General features: G+C 59.8%; 1 protein-coding gene across 2 annotated transcripts in view; it reads right to left on the reverse strand.

Moving 5' to 3' along the window:
- The window catches only part of CHERP (calcium homeostasis endoplasmic reticulum protein), an 18,948-nt gene extending 1,538 nt beyond the window's left edge, over positions 1–17,410 (reverse strand). The window contains exons 1-16 of one of the 2 annotated variants that reach the window (XM_047841635.1): positions 17,255–17,410; positions 16,772–16,945; positions 13,368–13,552; positions 12,089–12,226; positions 11,620–11,771; positions 9,839–9,950; positions 9,635–9,724; positions 7,796–8,054; positions 6,836–7,011; positions 4,685–5,120; positions 3,219–3,457; positions 2,123–2,256; positions 1,436–1,522; positions 1,016–1,159; positions 809–925; positions 231–325 (exon numbers count right to left, since the gene is read on the reverse strand). In XM_047841635.1, coding sequence (XP_047697591.1) covers positions 231–325; positions 809–925; positions 1,016–1,159; positions 1,436–1,522; positions 2,123–2,256; positions 3,219–3,457; positions 4,685–5,120; positions 6,836–7,011; positions 7,796–8,054; positions 9,635–9,724; positions 9,839–9,950; positions 11,620–11,771; positions 12,089–12,226; positions 13,368–13,552; positions 16,772–16,945; positions 17,255–17,279 — 2,563 coding nt within the window. In that variant the 5' untranslated portion in view covers positions 17,280–17,410. Of the gene's footprint in view, positions 1–230; positions 326–808; positions 926–1,015; positions 1,160–1,435; positions 1,523–2,122; positions 2,257–3,218; positions 3,458–4,684; positions 5,121–6,835; positions 7,012–7,795; positions 8,055–9,634; positions 9,725–9,838; positions 9,984–11,619; positions 11,772–12,088; positions 12,227–13,367; positions 13,553–16,771; positions 16,946–17,254 lie in introns of both variants that reach the window. The other variant, XM_047841627.1, reaches the window with a different exon arrangement.
- Positions 17,411–17,466: the final 56 nt, after the last annotated feature.

The following is a 17,466-nucleotide window of genomic DNA, read 5'->3' on the forward strand; positions in this document are numbered from 1 at the left end:
AGCCGAAATTTGGCACATTTATGTGTGAAGTGAAACAGGACTCCGTGTGCAGAGCTGAATGATGTGCACGTGTGTGGTCGGCAAGCGTGTAACTGATGAGGTAAGAAAGAATGGCCAGCAAAAACCGCAGGCTCGCCCTCTGTAGAAGTTCTGGCAGAGAGCCGGAACCTTCTCTGGCTCCCCAGCCCCAAAGGCCCAGAGCGGGTGGTGGTTCTTCCCAGGAACCTTACCCATTTTCACCAGCATCTGATGTCCTTTGTTTTCTTCCCCGAGCCTTGAATCAGGAATAGGAGGTGCTGAATTAGAACCCAGACCAGCCGAGGAACTAAAATTAAGACAGGTTACGTTTTTTAAAAACGAGCGGATACATTTATTGGAATGAAAACTCTTAGAATATTACAGCGTGTGGCGTACGTGAAGGTTCACCAGTTAGGAGGACACACACACACATCCTGGGTCTCTATCATTCTTCTTTGTCATCTTCGCCAGCCAGGTAGGGGAGCTCCCTAAGATGGCCCCTGCCCCACGGCGAGCGGTGAGGGCAGGTCACACGGAACCCCCAGAAGGGTCAGACACAGCCCAGGCGCCACCTCAGGCTTTACAGCGTTACCACAAAAAAGGCAAGAGCGTGGTGTGAGGTGAGGCGGTGCCACTGTCACCGCGCTAGAACTCGGGGTCCCCGAGGTGCCACCTCAGCACGGGCCACCGGGAGCACGTCTTCTAGCGACAGGTTTCAACATTCACAGCAAAGCATCAGAGGGTTCCAGCGCTACCAGCAGCCACTGGACAGTTAAGACAGAAATCTTACGGCGGGGTGGGGCTCCTGGACCGCGACCGGCGTCTCCGTCCCGGGGAGTAGGACTTGGAGCGGGAGCGGGACCGTGAGCGGGAGCGGCTCCGGGAGGAGCGAGACCGGCTGCGGCTCCTGCAGGGAGGACAGGGCGGGCGGTCGGCGGGGGCCACGGGCCACGGGCGCCACGGAGGGGCCTCGGTCCGCGGGCGGCACCCTGCCTACCTGGAGCGGGAGCGGGAATAGGAGCGGGAGCAGGAGCGAGATCTGGACCTGGAGTACGAGCCCGAGGACTTGGACGACCTTGAGTTGGAGCGGGAGGAAGAGCGCCCTCGGCTCTTGGATCTGCTCCGAGACCGTGAGGGTCCACTGCAGGGAGAGAGCTGGTGAGCAGCGCCCCCGGCTTTCGGGAAGACCCCGGGCAAACTTCTGGTGCTGGCGTCTCAGGTTTAACTTGGGCCTCGCGTGAAAAAACCCCCAGGCCCGGGCAGGGGCCGGACTGACCTCCCTCTGCCCCCTGCCCCCTGCCAGGGGGAGACGGGCCAGCCTGGGGCGGGATGTGACAGCGCGTCTGCCCGGCACAGCCAGGGCCCCGCTGTAGTTTGGGGAGGCGGGTGGACCGTGAGCGGGCCCCCATGCGCTCACCTGTTCCGCTTTTCCTGGCCCTTCCTCCGCCGCGCCCGCATCTTTGCTCGAAAGAACTCATAGAGGCCGTTCTGCTCCCAGCCTTCGCTGTAAGACACAGGCCTTCCCGTGTGACTCCGTGCGCTTCCCTCCCGCACCCAACTGGGGAAAGTTCACGTCCGGGTGTGCGGCTCTCCCTTCCCTCGTTCATTCGGACACTGAGCAGGGTCCCTCACCCAGGTGAGCAGAGGCCGCCCTTCTTCCCAGGGGGAAGCGGGCCGAGAGGCCGGGCCTCCCACTGGGAAGCAGTCAGGCTGGGCTGCACGCCCGGCTCCCATGCCTTTTCCACATCAGCGTTTCCCCAAACAGCTCAAACGGCTGTTAGGGCCTACCATGTTCCTAACAGGGAACCTGGAGCTCTGACTCCCAGATGACAGGCCTGTGGCCCTGCAAAGGGCAGGCCATGGACTGTGAGATCATGAACTGACCCGAAATCAAGAGTCGGACGCCCAAACGACCGAGCCACCCAGGCGCCCCTACGCCTAGCGTCGTATAGGCCACCACTTTCCTCACCTGGACCTCACACTACCCTGGGCAGAAGGCGTGGAGTCTTTCCCATAAACTAAACTCGGGAGAGTCAGGCCAGGAGAGGGGACAGGGCCACCCTCCCATCACCAGCTGCATCCCCAGTCTCCCCAAGCCCCGTACCTGTTCCTGGGCCTGTCGTGGGACGGAGGGCTGTAAAAGGCCTCCACAGCCGCCAGCAGCCTCTCGCTGGGCGGCATGGGGGGTGGGAGGCGGATGTCTTTTGGGTCCAAAGGCTTGTACTCATGGTCTTCCAGCTGCAGTGAAGAACACAGGTGTCACGCACGCCAGCCAGAACCCCCATCAGGCCCACCCAGGGGCCTGGTCTGATGAGGGTTACCCCGAGCACGAGTGTTCCTCATCCTGTCCTCGAGAAATCCCACCAGGGCTGCGGCCACACCAGTCATCTGATCCCTTAATGAGGCGGTTGAGGACTTTTTGGAGACCAATAAAGGCCAGAGTTCTCCCTCCGGAAAACACGTGAGACACAATCTCCAAGGTGAGATGATGGAAAGGCCCCTTGGTTCACCCACAGACATGATGCAGATCGCAGATACGGCCAGACTTCTGCCCTGTGCCCCCAGCTCCTACCCCAGGGACCCCTCCCGGGTCAGAGCAGCATCAGCCCGAGCCAGGGAACCCCCTCGCCAGAAACCAGGTCAGTCTGCCGCCCCCTTGCCGCCCCGGCGCGGCCCTTCTCGACTGCCAGTCTGATGGGGCCTCAGAGTAGACGAGAAGTGGCTCCTCTCTGAGCGCATCTCTTGAGCGGTTCGCAGCCCGACCTTGCTCCCCTTGTCCCCCACCCCCACCCCCAGCGCTGCCCCTCCCTGGATTTCCTGCGGGCCCAGTTCAGAGGCCACACCTTCTCTGAGAAATCCCTCTGCCGTCAGCCACTGGACAAAGTGGCTTCCCAGGGCCAGGGTCAAGAGGGCTGCACCTCACACCCAGCCTGGCCCGCTGCTCATGGCCACAGAACTTGGAGCACCGGGAGGGAAACGTGGAGGGGGGAGAGGAGACACGGGCCTTGCTCATTCTTGCCCCAGGGATTCAAGTCCAGGTAGAGGCGTTGGCTTGGACACATTCCCACTGACTGCTCAGGCTGGCCGGGCGTAGGGAACCAGAGGGAAGGGGCCCCGGGCGGCAGCATTTGTAGCCTGTGGGGAAGCGGCTCCCACTACTCCTCACATGCACGAGCAGGTGCTTGCCATGGTGACCTTACCTTCACGAGGGGCGCCATCAGCCCGGCAGGCAGATCGAAGTAGGGCACGTTGGGGACCAGGCTAGGGTCATCATGGTTGATGTGGGGAGGGCCCTGTCGCCGCATGTGGGGGGGCTGCCCATTGAAGCCGTGGGGAGGAGGGCCGAAGTCGGGGTGCTGGGGCCCACCCCAAGGTGGGTGCTCGTTGATCCCAGGATGAGGCATGCGGTGGCCAGGGTGGTGGTGAGGGGGTCCCATCTCTGCAAAACAGAAACTCCTCTCAGGCCCGTTGGGGGTCGTGATCTGGGTGGCGCTGACAGCACAACTGAGATCTACAAGGTGATGAGCGCCCGCGGAAGGGGGTCCAGTGACGGGCAAAGATGCCAACACCTGCTCGTGGGCAGCCCTGCCCGGCACCTTCTCTCCAGCTGCTTCTCACTATCTGGGGTGTTGCAGCCAGGTGGGGAGGATCTGGGTTCAGGGGGACCAGTCCTGCACCCACACCAACACCCGTGGGTTCAAGGCGAAAACAGGGAACCATAAGACAAATCACAACATTGTAGCAACATTATGGGCTGAACTGTGCCTCCCCACCCCAGTACCCCAGGATATGACTATTATTTGGAGACAGGGTATTTAAAAAGGTAACTTTCGGTGAGGTCCCACAGGCAGGCCAACACGACCAGCGTCCTGATGAGGCGAGTGGGACACAGGTACACACAGAGGGAGGCCGATGTGAAGACGGGGAGAAGACCCCCTACTGTCACAGCCCCCAGAGCGGGGGGTAGGGGGGGCGGGGGGGCAAGACACCCTGTGCTTTGGTACAGCCCTGGGGAAACCTGTACTGGCCATCAATGTGCTCAGTGGTCCCAACTGAGTTTAGGGTCAAGAATGAATTTTAGAACAAACATAGAAGCAGTGACAGAGTAGAAATCATTTTTTAAAAAGAGAAATTTAACTAAACTAGAGATTCTTTCCAAAAAAAAAAAAAAAAAAAAAAAGTTGGCAACGAACTACAAAAGCTGGTGAAAACAGCCAGACAAGGAACCAGGAAGGGGCACCACGTGCCCACTGTGAGGCTTGGGAGCCACTTTGCTTCCACAAACCCCCACATCCTTCCTCATGTGCAGGACAGACAGACGCAGCACCCTCTTCCCAGGCTGTGTGGGAAACAGGAGCAGGACTTCCCACCCTGCCAGCCAGCCGGCTGTGTGCCACATGCCTCCACCAGGGCCGCCAGCCTCTGCGTCTCCCCACCTTCCCGAGGGCCCGGCCTGGGCTTCCACAACATCCCGTGACCCTCTGCTTGTCACCTTGACTCGGGATGTGCCAGGTCCCACCGCAACGACCCCGAGCGGCGCCATGAGCCCGCTCAGGAGGGCGATCCGTGAGGCGCCTCCTCTGAGCAGGGGACGGGAATGAGGGGCAGGAGGGAGGGCGTGTACGGGGCCGAGGACAGTCCCCACGGAGGGCGCCTTCGCACTCACCAGCGGGGAAGTCCCCCTGGGGGTAGTCGAAGCGGTGGGGGTAGGGCGGCCGCTCGAAGGGGTGCCGCGGGGGAAAGTCGTCCTGCATGAAGCGAGGTGGGAAGCGGTTGAAGTTGTGGGGGTGCGGCGGCTGGTTGAACTGTGGGTGCTGCTGGTGGGGCGGGAAGGGTCCCCGGAAGTGGGGCGGCCGCTGCATGCGGAAGGGCGGCTCGCGCTGGCCTCCGCCCCATGGAGGCTGCTCGTGCTGGCTGTTCCAGGGGCCCTCGAACTGGCTGTTCCAGTTGGGGTCGGGCTGGCTGTTCCAGGGCGCGTCCCGCTGGCCGTTCCAGCCGGGGTCCCCACGCTGCTCGCCCCACATGCCCTCATGGCTGTTGTTCCAGGGTGGGCAGTGGGGCGGCCCGCCCTGGTGGTGCGGGTAGGGGGGCTGCTCGGGAGGCTGCAAGGCAAAGGGCGGACGTGAGCCCCCCACGAGGCCAGGCCGGCACCGGCCAACCGCTCTGCGGCACTAGTCTCCGCCCATGGAGGCGGCCCGGCCCCGACCTGGTGCCACCTCCTTCCCTCTGTCGCGCGGCGGACGCCGTGCTGCCTGGGTGCACCCTGGGCTCACACTCCCAATGCTGCCCCCGCGTCTCAGCGGAGGGGGCTCCCTGTACCCGCATCCGGGCCGGGCAGGCCCCGGGGCCGCATGACCACCAGACACAGAAGCCGGCAGATGCCCTCTTGTTCCCCCGCCCCTGGGTGCTTGCAGAGCAGCTGGGCCCAGGGACGCGTGGCGGCGGATGCCTGCTCTGATGACACTCCCTTCCTTGTCACTTCCCCTCTGCCCTGCACGGTCCTCTGGGCCCCCTCCCGTACGAACTCAAATCCTGTCTCAGGGTCTGCTCCCGAGGGCCCGTTCCAGGAAGTGTCTTCCTGCAGGGGGAAGAGAACATGAGCTCTGGATCTCACCCAACTGCTGCTGTGAGGCTGAAAACGGGGCTTCTAACCCCAAACAGGGCCGGGGGGGGATGTGCCCAGGAGGACGACCAGAGGGCCCATCTCTAGGGTCACAGCTGGGAAGCTCCGCTGACCGCCAGCACAGAGCGGGCCGAGGCTGCACCACACGCTCAGGTCTTTCAAGAAGTCAGAAAGCCAGACTTTAAACGTGGGAATTACTTCAAAATGTGTAAGATACCATGCGGGCAGGCCAGGCCAAGCATGCCTCTGCCTCTGGGCAGACCCTCAGGGAGGTGGCCCTCGTCACGAGCCCATCCGCCAGTCCCCAGCGAGAAGGTGGAGCCTGGAGGCACTGAGAGCTTCTGTTTTCCACACCTACAGAATGGGGACGAGAACTGTTCCCTCAGTAGAGGGCACCCATAAAACGTCCGATGGCACATGGCTCACAGCTGGCACCCAGAGGTGCGAGCCGTCTTTACGGAGATGACCAATCTTTGGTGAAATTAAATCTCTTGTCCTGAAGCTGGGGTGGGGAATGGGGACGCAAAGCCACAGACACCCCCTCCCTCACCGCCCATCAGTCCCGAGCTGACTCCCTCCCACCCCCTCCACAGAGTCCCCTGGCAGGGCTGCATCCATCGGGGGCCGCGGGCCGTGCCTAGAAGTTCTGTCTAATCAGATCCAGTGACCAGAGAGCAGGAGGATCTTTCCAGTGTTTCCCAGTCATGCGAAGCTGGATGAGATGACCCCAGCCTAGAAATTCTGACCCCAAGGAACCAGAGGCAATGGGCAGCATCTCTGCCCCAGAAAGCACTGCCAGCCTTCCGTTTCTGACCTTCCTTTTCTATGCAAGCACCATGTTCTTTGCAGGGTGACAAAATGTTGGCACTGTGCTAGCTGAACCAGTTAAAGGGGCAGAAACCGTTCACCTGGCTGTACTCAAACCCTATGAAGCTTCCCAGCCCTCAGAGAACACAGGGTCCTGTGCTCCTAAGGCTGGAAGGTAGTAGCAGGGATGGGTGTGAAGAGCTGACTTGCCTTGTTCTGCCCCTGCCCCTCAGGAATGTGGGGCTGCTCTGTCCCCCCTACCCGCTCAGCCCCAGGGCCGCGCTGCAGAATCTCAGGTTTCCCCAGCAAGCCGGGAAAAGCCCATCGACACACACAGGACAGTGCCCACCCCCCCCCCCCCCCCCCAACGCAAGTTTGGGAAAATACCTGCTGCTGGCCCCAAGGAGCCACGGGATGAGGCTGGTCAAACCACGGGGGCTTGTTAGGTGGGATCTGATCGTGGGGTCCAGGGCCCCGGGGGCCGGCAGCGGCAGGATCCTGGACTCCCCCGGAGGCGTCGTACTCAGAGGAGCCAGGCATCTGGATGGGAGGCTTGCTGTCATCTAGAGCCAGGCAGGAAGGTGGTTAGCAAGGACAACAGTCAGCAGGAGGTGCCACCCGAAAAGATGTTCAGCGACCACTGCGGGACCAACCCAGGCGGGGCCTTTACCTCTCAGTAAACCCCTGCTGTGTGACCCCACTGGAAAGCGATCGCCTACAGGACGGCAGTGAGAAGCGGGGGGACTGACCTCACACACGACATACCCCTTCCTCTGAAAGCCTCCCGACACCTTAACTTCTGCCCCATCTCTCGTTTGCTCAAAAATTCCCACTACTGATTTTTATTAAATGCCCTTTCTACATCTTGTTGAAAGATCGTTCTTTCCCAGCTCATCTGTTATCTCATGAGACTTTACGTGTCGAACCATCCTTCCGCATTCCTGGGGCAAACCCTATTTGACCGTGATGTGCCTTTAAATACTTTGCTGGATTTCAGGTGGTAAGTAGTTCTGCATTTGTATTCAGAAGTGATGTTGCAGGACCTTTATCGTTCTTTCTCTTTGTCCGTCTGACGTAAAAGTTATTCTGGTCTCAAAAAATGATCTGGGCAGCTTTCCTCTCTCTGCATTCTCTGGGGTAGTTCGTACAGGAAAGGAATCCTCTGATTTGTAAGGGTTTGGTCATATTCACCTGTGAAATCTCCGGGCCTAGTGTTTGGAAACAGGTTAGAATCTGGCCCTGGGACTGGGCCCGGTTTGGGGCCCACGGAACCGGAGTCCTTCTCTGCGGGAGAAGGCTGCCTTCCTGAAGCTGCCTCCCAGGGTGGGTGCTGAGGGAGCCCCGTACCAGGCTGGGTGGTTGGCGGGATGGCAGGGGTGGGTGTGGGGGCCGGAGGCGGGGCAGGCGGCGGCGGGGTGGCCTTGACTTCAGCTTCCATCTGTGGCATTTGGATCTGCTGCTGCTGCTGCTGCTGCTGCTGTTGCTGCTGCTGCTGGGCCAGGCTGTTGACAAACTCCTCGTGCTGCGTCTTGAGGGTCTGGATCTGCTGCTGGAAAGCTAGCTGCACCGGCTGGACCACCGAGGAGTACTCGTTGATGAGTGTCGCCTGGCAGAGAGAGAGGAGAGCAGCCTCAGGGCTCGCTGCCTCGGCCCAAACCTTCTGGAGCAAACCCTGGAAAGCCCCTGGAATCTGGGACAGTGCCTTGGGCAGTGAGGCCCAGGAGCCCGGAGCAGGCAGGCAGGTGACTGTCACATAATAGTCTCGACAAGCACAGAGCCTTTGAATCTAGCCAAAAACCGGTGACGAGAATGTTCGTTGCAGTTAAGTAAATCCCTAGTAAAGGGAACAAGCCTCGACAGCCATGTCCTTGACTGTCACACAACTGTTAAAAACTCAACACTGAGGGGCCCCTGGGTGGCTCAGTCAGTTAAGCAGCCAACTCTTGATTTCAGCTTAGGTCATGGTCTTAGAGTTTTGTGGGTTTGAGCCCTGTGTCGGGCTCTGCACTATGAGCCTGTGATTCTTGCTCTCCCTCTCTCTGCCCCTCTCCAGCTCGCACCCTGTCTCTCTCAAAATAAACTAAAAACAAAATAAAACAAAAAACCAAAAAACAAACAAACAACAAAAAACCCACAAACACTGACAAAATTCTAGGTTATGGTCCTTACCGGCTACACAGCTCTGAGCAAGTCACAACCTCCCTGAACCTCAATTTCCTCATCTGTAAAATGTAACGGTAACGGGACCTACCTCCAAGGATTTGAGGGAGAACTCAGTGAAATAACACATGCAAAGAGACTAGGGCAGCACCATGAACATGAGCTGTTGTCACCAACTCAGCAGAAAAAAAGCAGTTAACGTCACCAACCGGGTGTTTTATTTCACGACAACAAAAAATGGGAAAGTGTTTTTAAAAGTACACCACGCACTTGCTCCTCCTGCCTCTCTGAGCATGAAAGATTCTCCCCTGCGGGGAGGTGGCATTCAAGACCATCAAGAGGACACAGCCAACACAGCTTCTGACACTCCCACCAGATCTCTACAGAAAAACGCTACCTTTCGGCCCGAGGAAAGGAGTAGGAGCTCTGCTTTTTCTTCTAGCAGCTGTGGATGGGGCAGTGATGCCGGTGCCACGGTAGAGGTGACCAAGAACACCCGGCTGGTCCTCCCCTCCCGGCCCCGCACCCCTGTCCTCAGAGAGGAGGCAGACATGCACATACGGGGCACGACCACGACGGCTAAGACTGCCTTGAGGCTTTTTGACGCTTCCGTTGTGCGGAAGCCAGCCCAGAGGACCGGCGCCAACAGGCCAGAGACTGCCAACAGCAGGGCCTGAATGGGGCAGCCTGGTCGCCAGAGCACCAGGGAAAAGGCAGGCGGGCTCAGCGGGCAGGGGCTGCCTGGCTACTGTGGACAGGGCGGGAGCCCCCACAGGCTGCTGTTCAGAGCCCGGCCTCCCACTGCTCACCACCGCCCTGGAGACACGTGCAGGAGCCCAGTTTGGAAGACGCCACCCAGCGTCTGAAATCCCCACCCCACCCCACCAGCCGTTCCTGGCCCAGGCGGGGGCTGCAGTCCCCTCAACTTGTGGGAACGTGCTGGGGTCGCAGACGCCCCACCCTCCAGGCCCTGGGGGGGGATCCACACCGGTCCCGGGGAGCGGCGCGGGTGGAGGTGGCGCCCACCTGGTACTGGCCGAGCCCCAGGGCTGGGCTCTGTAGCTGCTGGATGATGGAGTCGTCAAAGTAGCCGTTCTTCTCCCAGAGCTGCAGGAGCTGGACGTGGGGGGAGGAGGGAGAGGCCGCGTCAGAAGAAAATTCAGCACCACCACCCCCTCTCCCCCCACCCCCCGGCCCTCTCCCCCTGCCTCTCCCGGCTGCCCCACGTACCCGGGCGATCTTCTGCTGCTTGTCCTCCTCCACGGCCAAGAAGCTGGTGCAGTAGATGGGCACCACGACTTTCTGCAGGGCGGCCAGCAGCTCCCTGGCCTGCTTGCGCTGGCTGTGAGGGAGAGACCTTCCGCGCGTCAGGGCCCTGGGGCGGGACCCGGCCACGCGCCCGTTACCATTGCGGCTCCAGCCACAGCACCCTCTGCCTTCTCGGGACACGGGCCCCCAACCCGGCCGGGACGAGGGCTGGGCTCCCCACAAGACCTATGCTGGCATCTGGGCCCAAGTGACAGATGGACAGCAATGGGAGGAGGGAAAGAACAGCCTGGGGACCTTCAGGGCGAGGCCTGTCACCCTGGTCTCCTGATCAGTAAGACAACCCTTTCCCCCCGGTGATGGACACAAGGCCTGTAGGAACCCCAGCTGTCCGTGTGGCCTCACTCAGCCCTGTCCCCCCCATGCACAAGGAGACCTTGGCTAGAGCTCCGCATCTCAGGAGGCAGAGGGAGCGTGCTGGCCATGCCAGCTGGCCCGTCCTCACAACTTCCTAGGGGGCACTCTGTGTACATAGGTGTGGAGGCCCCTGTGGCTGTGCAGTTAGGTGGCAGAACCCGGTGGTACATGTTGCCTCCTGGAGGAGGATGCAGGGCAGAAGACGAGCAGCCCAAGGCCCTCCCAGCACCTAGCTCACCAGAGGGTGCTCCGAGAGAGCAGGGAGTGCAGCCCTGGGAAGAGGGACAGGGGAGGGGGAAAAGGGGAGGGCAGTCCTGGGAGGAGGACAGGGCGCAGCACTAGGCTTCTGGACAGAGCAGAGCTCAGGAGGAGCCCAGAAACAGGGCCGTCTCTGCAGAGCTGCCCTGGTCAACACAGTGGCTGGTGAAAGCAGGAGAGCAGAGAAGGTTCTGAGCGGCTGCCTATTTCCCCACAGCAGAAAAATAATGGAGGGATGAAGCAGGGAGTGGCCGAGTGGTAACAGAGCCATCTGCCTGGCACAGGAAACAGGGAGCGGAGGGGCGGGGACCCAGACCGCACACTCACGGCAGGAGATGGGACGAGATGGGGTGAGGGTAGGGAGGGAGGCGGGCAGCTTCTGCTGCTCTTGCGGGAGCCGTCCCCTTCAGCCAGGCCAAGCTCAAAGCCAAACTTGGCAGCCAGTCTTGACGGCTAAGCGCTAGCCTCACCAGTAATCTGTGCTTCTGCCGGTTTCCTCCCCAGGCCTGCTTTGGCTCAGGTGTCTGATTTTTTTTAAGTTAACCTTTGTCGGAAGGTACCAAAGAGGCTGTGCAGAAGTAAACGCTGGCCTGGCCTCGGGAGGGCTGTGTGTGTGGTGGGGGTGGGTTTCAGGGCGGTGGGACAGAGGGTAGCAAAGAGGACCCCATGGGAGGGACCTGAAGCAAAGCAGAGTTGGGCAGCAGGGTGACTGAGTGAGCGAGTGTGTGTGTGTGTGTGTGTGTGTGTGTGTGTGTGTGTCAACGAAGAGAAGCGGGCAGCTGACACAGACAGATGCCTAAAGACACCCAGAAGCTGCCCGAGGAAAGTAAGGAGTCAGGGGATGGTGGCCCGGGTGACGTGAAGGGTCTAGGGAAGGGGCCAAGATGCAGGGGATGGTGGGGTGTCCTCCCGACGGAGGGCTCGTGGCTCAGACCAATCCTCCTCTGGGGTCTTTGGACACGCGATGCCCACGGTCCCGAGCCAGGCCAAGCTACTGAGCGCAGAACAGCAGCCCAGTAGAGGGCCAGAAGAGGGGGGACAGGCAAGGCGGAGCCTGGCGGGGCCCTCACCAGTGGTGCAGCACGTCGTTGATCAGGTAGATGAGGTGCAGCCGCAACTCGAAGTGTGCCCCGTCGGCTGTGATGCGGTTCCGGAGGTGGCCCGCCATCAGCTCGCAGTGAGGAGGGGACTTGGCGTTGCTAAACATCCAGTTCTTCCCGGCCTGCAACAGCCAGGCCGATGGTGAGCAGGGATGAGCTCCCCGCCAGGCCACCACGCGTGCAGGCGCCCAGGAGGCCGAGGGCGGGCCCTGAGGGCGTGGCGTCCAAGCACTCCGCTGCACACCCAGGCTTCTGCCTGCCTCGTGGCTCCCTCTCCCCGGAAGCAGCACACCTGCCCGCAGGGCTCGAGAGCAGAGACAAGGGGCAGATGGGGTTCCCCCCAGAGCACTGCCACCCTACGAAGGCCGCAGAAGGCTCCCATCTCATCGGGAGCGCCAGATTCTGGGAGCACCCGCCCAACCCCCCCTCCTGCACTCACCGAGATGGCATCTTTGGTACAGGTGTCGATGATGGGTTGAAGCAGGTTGTCAAACTCATTCATGTCCAGCTGGGTCTCCTCCAGGAGCTTCTGCATCTGCTGCTCCACTGCGTGGGCCACGGCCGCTGTCACCTGCTCCTGGGAGGCCAAGCAGGAGGGAGGCTGAGTGAGGAGGGACCTCAGCCCAGGCTGAGCCGGGCCCATCCACGCCCTGCCCCCAGCATCAGGAGGTCCTGTCCCTCACACCTGAAGCCCGAGACACGCATCTGGGACAGTCATGGTCACAGCCATGACCAGGGCAGGCAGGGAGAAGATAGAACAAGACAAAATGTAGCAAGAGATGATATCTGCCCCCGAGGCGATGGATGGAAAAATGAACACCCAGAGGGGCAGCCAATCAATTCAACAAAAACAGAATGAAAACTGAGTGACCAGTGTGGACAAACAGTCCAAAGACAACATACAGTCACCGGTCAAGGGAAAAGAGAGCAACCACACTAGCAGTCGGGGAAACGGGAGTTAAAATGTGGCGCGGGGTCTCGCACACTAAGATTCGTAGACCGCGAAGTGGCTGAGGCCCAGTGCTGCTGTGGGCTGTGCAGTCAGCTCAGGGCTGGCCGAGCCGGGCCACCCAGTCCTGGACGAGCTGTGCATGGGAACCGAGGGGGAGCGTTCTGGAAGGTTTTGTTTTCGGCAAAATGACAGTAGTTTTACATCTTGAATTTGGTAATAAAAATGGAGCTGGCGCTTCAGGTGTTTTATTTTTCATTCATCGTTTTTCTGGCAATTCGTCCTGCTGTACTTTGCCAAAAATTCAAACCGTGACAAATCAGGACCAAAGGGTCCTTCCCTGTGACAGCCTGGGGTGGCCTAGCTGGCAGGAGCTGGGGCCAATGGCACCAGAGGCCACCCGGCCTTCGAGCGCGTGGCCCCACTTGTGGATGTCCACTCCATCACGAAGGGTGTCCGCGCGTCAAAGAGCTTGTGGAATGACTTCACGAAGAACTGTGTCCTGCGTCAGGGGCCCCGCTAAACACATCCCAAGGGGTGGCAGCCCTGTCTTCAGTGCTGGCACATGGTGGCGGATTCTTCTGATAACCGTTCTTAGTCCCAACACACAGATGCAAACGCTGAGGCCCAGGCTGAGCTCCGGCTACCTGCCTCAGGACCAAGAGGGGAAGCAGGGAGGGCCCCAGGCCTCCTCGGGACCCCCCCCCCCCACCCACCCAGGGCCAGCAGGGGAGGGAGGGAGAGGGCAGAGGAGGAGCATGCCCCGTACCTGTCTGAGAGCTAACAGGTGCTGCTCCTGCTGCTGCAGGTTCCACTGGCTCTGCTGGATGAGCTCGTCCATGGATGGGGCTCCCTGGGCCGGCGGGATGGGCGCAGCCGGGGCCAGCGGGGGCTGCGGCAGGGGCGGCAGGGCTGCGGCCGGCTCCAGCTCTGGGGCCTGCTGCTTGCAGATGACTGGTGACAGAGGAGGAAAGGTAGCCCCCATGAGGAGGTGGCCAGGGTCCAAGCGTCCCCGCGGCTGCCCGTTGGGCAGCTCCAAGGCGCAGAGACTTCCCCTCCCTATTCGAGCCGTCCACAAGAGGACCCCCATGCTGCACGGCAGCCCCTCACTCTGAGCCCGGCTCCTCCCACTCTGCCCTCAACTTGAAGGGCCCTAGTCCTGCCCTTGACCCTAAGGGCCCTCTTCTGTGTGACGTCACCTTGCCCTTCCCTAGCCTGCCATCCGGCCTTGCCCACTGGCCTTCCAGCTGAGACTGAGCCCATCACCCCCCACCCTCTCCACCCCTCACCCAGGCCCCAGCCCAAGTTGAACCCAGATCAGAAACAGCCCCACCCCAAGGGGGTCTCTCGTTCCCCAGCCTCCTCAGCAGTTTCTGTCTTTGAAAACTTTGTCTCACGCCTCCTCTCAACAACTTTACAGCTGAGGCTCATCTTTAATTCTGCGCCTCCCGTTTATCTCGTTCCATGGCGGTCTGGCTCTGCACCCCCCTCCCGCCAACCCCTGTGGACATCCTTCTTCAGGCTGGCGGCCCGGTCTCAGGTCCCAGTCTCACTTGGCCTGTGTGGCTGCCCCCAGGCCCCGTCGTCTTTCTCTGCCCGACCCTGGGATGCTGGGATGCCTAGTTCCACCCTCTTCTCTGCTCGAGCCCACAGGGGAGCGTGACATGGTAACTTGAGGCTGCAGTTACGTTTGCAAGCCACGGCTCCTACCTCTGTTGTCACCATCCTGTATTCCTTGCACTGTGGATCCGATTACAGACCCAACAGCCCACGGGCTTTCCACAGGCACCTCAAACAGGCACACGTGTCCTCTCGCCACGTGCTCCACCTCTCCAGGGCCCTTCCCAAGCTCCGCGGCTGGCACAGTTAGGCCCACGCCCGAAGCCCAGGAGGTCTGGGCACTCCCCACTCCCTTGCACCCTACACTGACAGGTCACCCCGGGTAGTCAAATAGGAACCTCCTACATCACACTCCGATCTGTGTCCCTGCCGTCACTGCTGTGACTCTGCTGTCACCTGCATTGCCCTTGGAACTGGTCTCCCGAGTCCAGTCCTGCCCTCTACACCTCTTCGCAATACCACAGCCAGAGTGCTGCTGGTGAAAGTGTGGTCCGAGGGTCAGCCCTTGGCGAAACCCGGACCGAATATACAAATGGCCAACGATCATTCTGGCATCTTCATAGCGGCTTGATGGTTCGCAGTTCACTTTGTTGTATTTTGCAAAAGTACACTTTCCACAGCAGGTTGGGTTTTAAAAAAATGAAAAATAAAATCTCATTCTTCACCAGAGTTTGTGAAGCGCCATTCTAGAACAGTCTTGGGGCTCACTCTTCTCAAACTACCAGGGTGAAAGGCCAGCTACACAGTGGCTAAGCCTGCTCCAGAACACAGTACTGAAATCCTCCAAGATCTCCCCAAAAGCTTCCAGAATTCCTAAGTCCCTGGCAAGCCAGCCCTCCGTCATCTGTACCCTGGCCTCTGTCCACTCCAACAATCCTTCCTTCTCTGCGTTTTAGCCACCCTGAGCTGTTGCTCCCTCCACTCCCAACCCTCCCTAAGGCTCTTTCCTTTGCCTAAACACTGCTCTCCTCTGTTTCCATCTGACTAACTCTGACATCCTCTTTAATCTCAGCAGAGATGTCGTTACCAGCAGAAGACATTTCTTGAGCCAACCTCCCCTGTTAGAAGCACCCGATCCTTCCCCCCCGTTATAATGCCAGGTCCCAAGCAGCCCCCAATTTCTGACAGTCCAGGGAGGGAGTGGGCTCCCTTGCAGGGAAAACAGCACCTCACCTCATGGTCACTTGGGCCAAAGCACTGTCCTCCTCTGCCTGGTTATGACACCCTCATAAATATCCAACTGGGGCCCTAGTTCATGGATTCTACCCCTTAACCCTACTTGCCCCCATGCCCACTCCCTCTGACCCAACCTGCTGACCTAATTCAGACCTTACCATCAAATGCCCTGTTCCGTCACGTGCAGACCTCACTGGTCCCAGCCTCCATTCATGCTCCCTCCACCCTGTCCTCCACACTGGCCCCACAAACCTGACCCACCTCTCCCTTCTTCCAAACACTCTCCTGGCTTTCCACTGCCTGTAGCAGCTGTTTTCAAGGTGACGTGCTGGGGCTGATGAATGGTTGCTCCAAAACACTTATGTGCATACAACAGTTTGCCTACAATTGCAGGCAAACCCCCACCTACACCTCAAACCTAACTCCTAACTGGCACCAAATGAACTACTGGAATGAGGGAGAAAATCCAAACTTTCCCCTGGTATTTATCACTCCAGCTCAAACCCTTCCCTCCTCTACACACGTTCTAGGCTCTAGCCATGGTGGGCTTCTCACAGTACTCTTATGGCTCCCTAAACACACCGTGTTTATTCAAGCCAACGCACATTTGCTGTTTCTTACCAACTTCTTATTGAACACCTACTACCTACCACGTATTATGTAACACAACGACCCAAACAAGGTCTGGTTGGCTTCAGGAAACCTATAGTCTTAGGAAATATACACTTTTCGATGCCTACCACTTGGCAACCCCCTACTTATTCATTTAATGTCATCTACAAGCTTGAAATGTGATACTAAACAAGACAGATGTGGGCTCTTACCACGTGGTGACTATTATTCAAAGGCCATTCTAAACCCATCTTAAACTCTTTGAGGGCAGGGCTGGAAGCCTGATACACAACTCAGTGAACATAAATAAATGGCAAATATCTGCCAAGAACTAAAACCCAAAGAACAAGTCTTTTAAATCTGGACTGCAAACACCTGAAATGCACAAAAATCTTGCTAGACCCAAGAGTCCTGCAAAGGGTTCTGGACACCTGCCACTAGGGTCCCAGTCCAGCCTCTATCACTTCCGCTCTGGAAAACACTGAAGCGGCCACTCTACTTCTGCTGACCTAAGTCATCACATCTGCAAAACAATACAGAAATCCCTGATCCGGAGCCCAGGAAGAGGATCAATAACCTCGTTCTCTATTACACTCGGACCCAGCAGCCGCTCGGGGCAGGGCCCTGGGATCGTGAAGGCCGAGCTGCCCCATTTTTGGAGACTGAGCATGCGGCCGAAAGAAGGCGGTTTGTGGCAGAACACGAACTGGAGTCGGAGAAAGGAATCGCTTGGAAGGGGTGGCCTGAGAGCTGGAGAGAACTCACGCTGCTGCTGCTCCAGCGCCAACTTGCACTTGTAGTAACTGTAGAACTCGCCTCCGAACAGAAACGAGAATTTCGGGTTGTCCTTCTGCTTTTCCATCGTCATCTTCTCAAACTCGGGCCCGTTGCGAGCCACGAACTGGGCCAGCTTGTCGATGACATTTCGAAGCTCCTGGTCTGGAGAACGGAGAAAAGGCCACGCGGGGCGTCAGGGAGGACCGCCCAAATCCGGGAGCCCTGGCGTCCCAGCCCCCGTCCGCCGGGCCGGGGTCCCTGGGGCTGGGCCCCGGAGAGGCCGCCCTTGTACGGGTCCCGATAGAGGCCACACGCGCGCCGGGGATGCGGGGACCCGCGGGAGAGGCCGCAGGCGAACCCGGGAGGCCGAGCCCCGCCCCCTCCTAGGCCCGGAAACCCCGGAAGGCGGGGCGGGCCAAGAAGGGATTCCGGGGAGAGAGAAACGGTCCCCGAGCCGAGGCTGGGCCTCACCGTCGGGCGGCAGGGGCATCTCCATGGCTCCGGCCGAAAGGAACGTCCTCCGGCGCCTCACGATCGCCCACCAGCCCCGTCTGCGGAAGCCGGCCGGAAGTGGCGCGAGGGAGCCGTTTACGGCTGGTCTCGCGGGCGGCTTCCGCCCTCCACTTACGGCCGTCGCCGGGAAACCGCGGAAGGGAGGGCAGAAGGCGGGCGGGAAGAAGCCG

This window comes from Prionailurus viverrinus, chromosome A2, assembly GCF_022837055.1.
Source record: "Prionailurus viverrinus isolate Anna chromosome A2, UM_Priviv_1.0, whole genome shotgun sequence".
In the NCBI taxonomy this organism is placed as follows: Eukaryota; Metazoa; Chordata; class Mammalia; order Carnivora; family Felidae; genus Prionailurus; species Prionailurus viverrinus.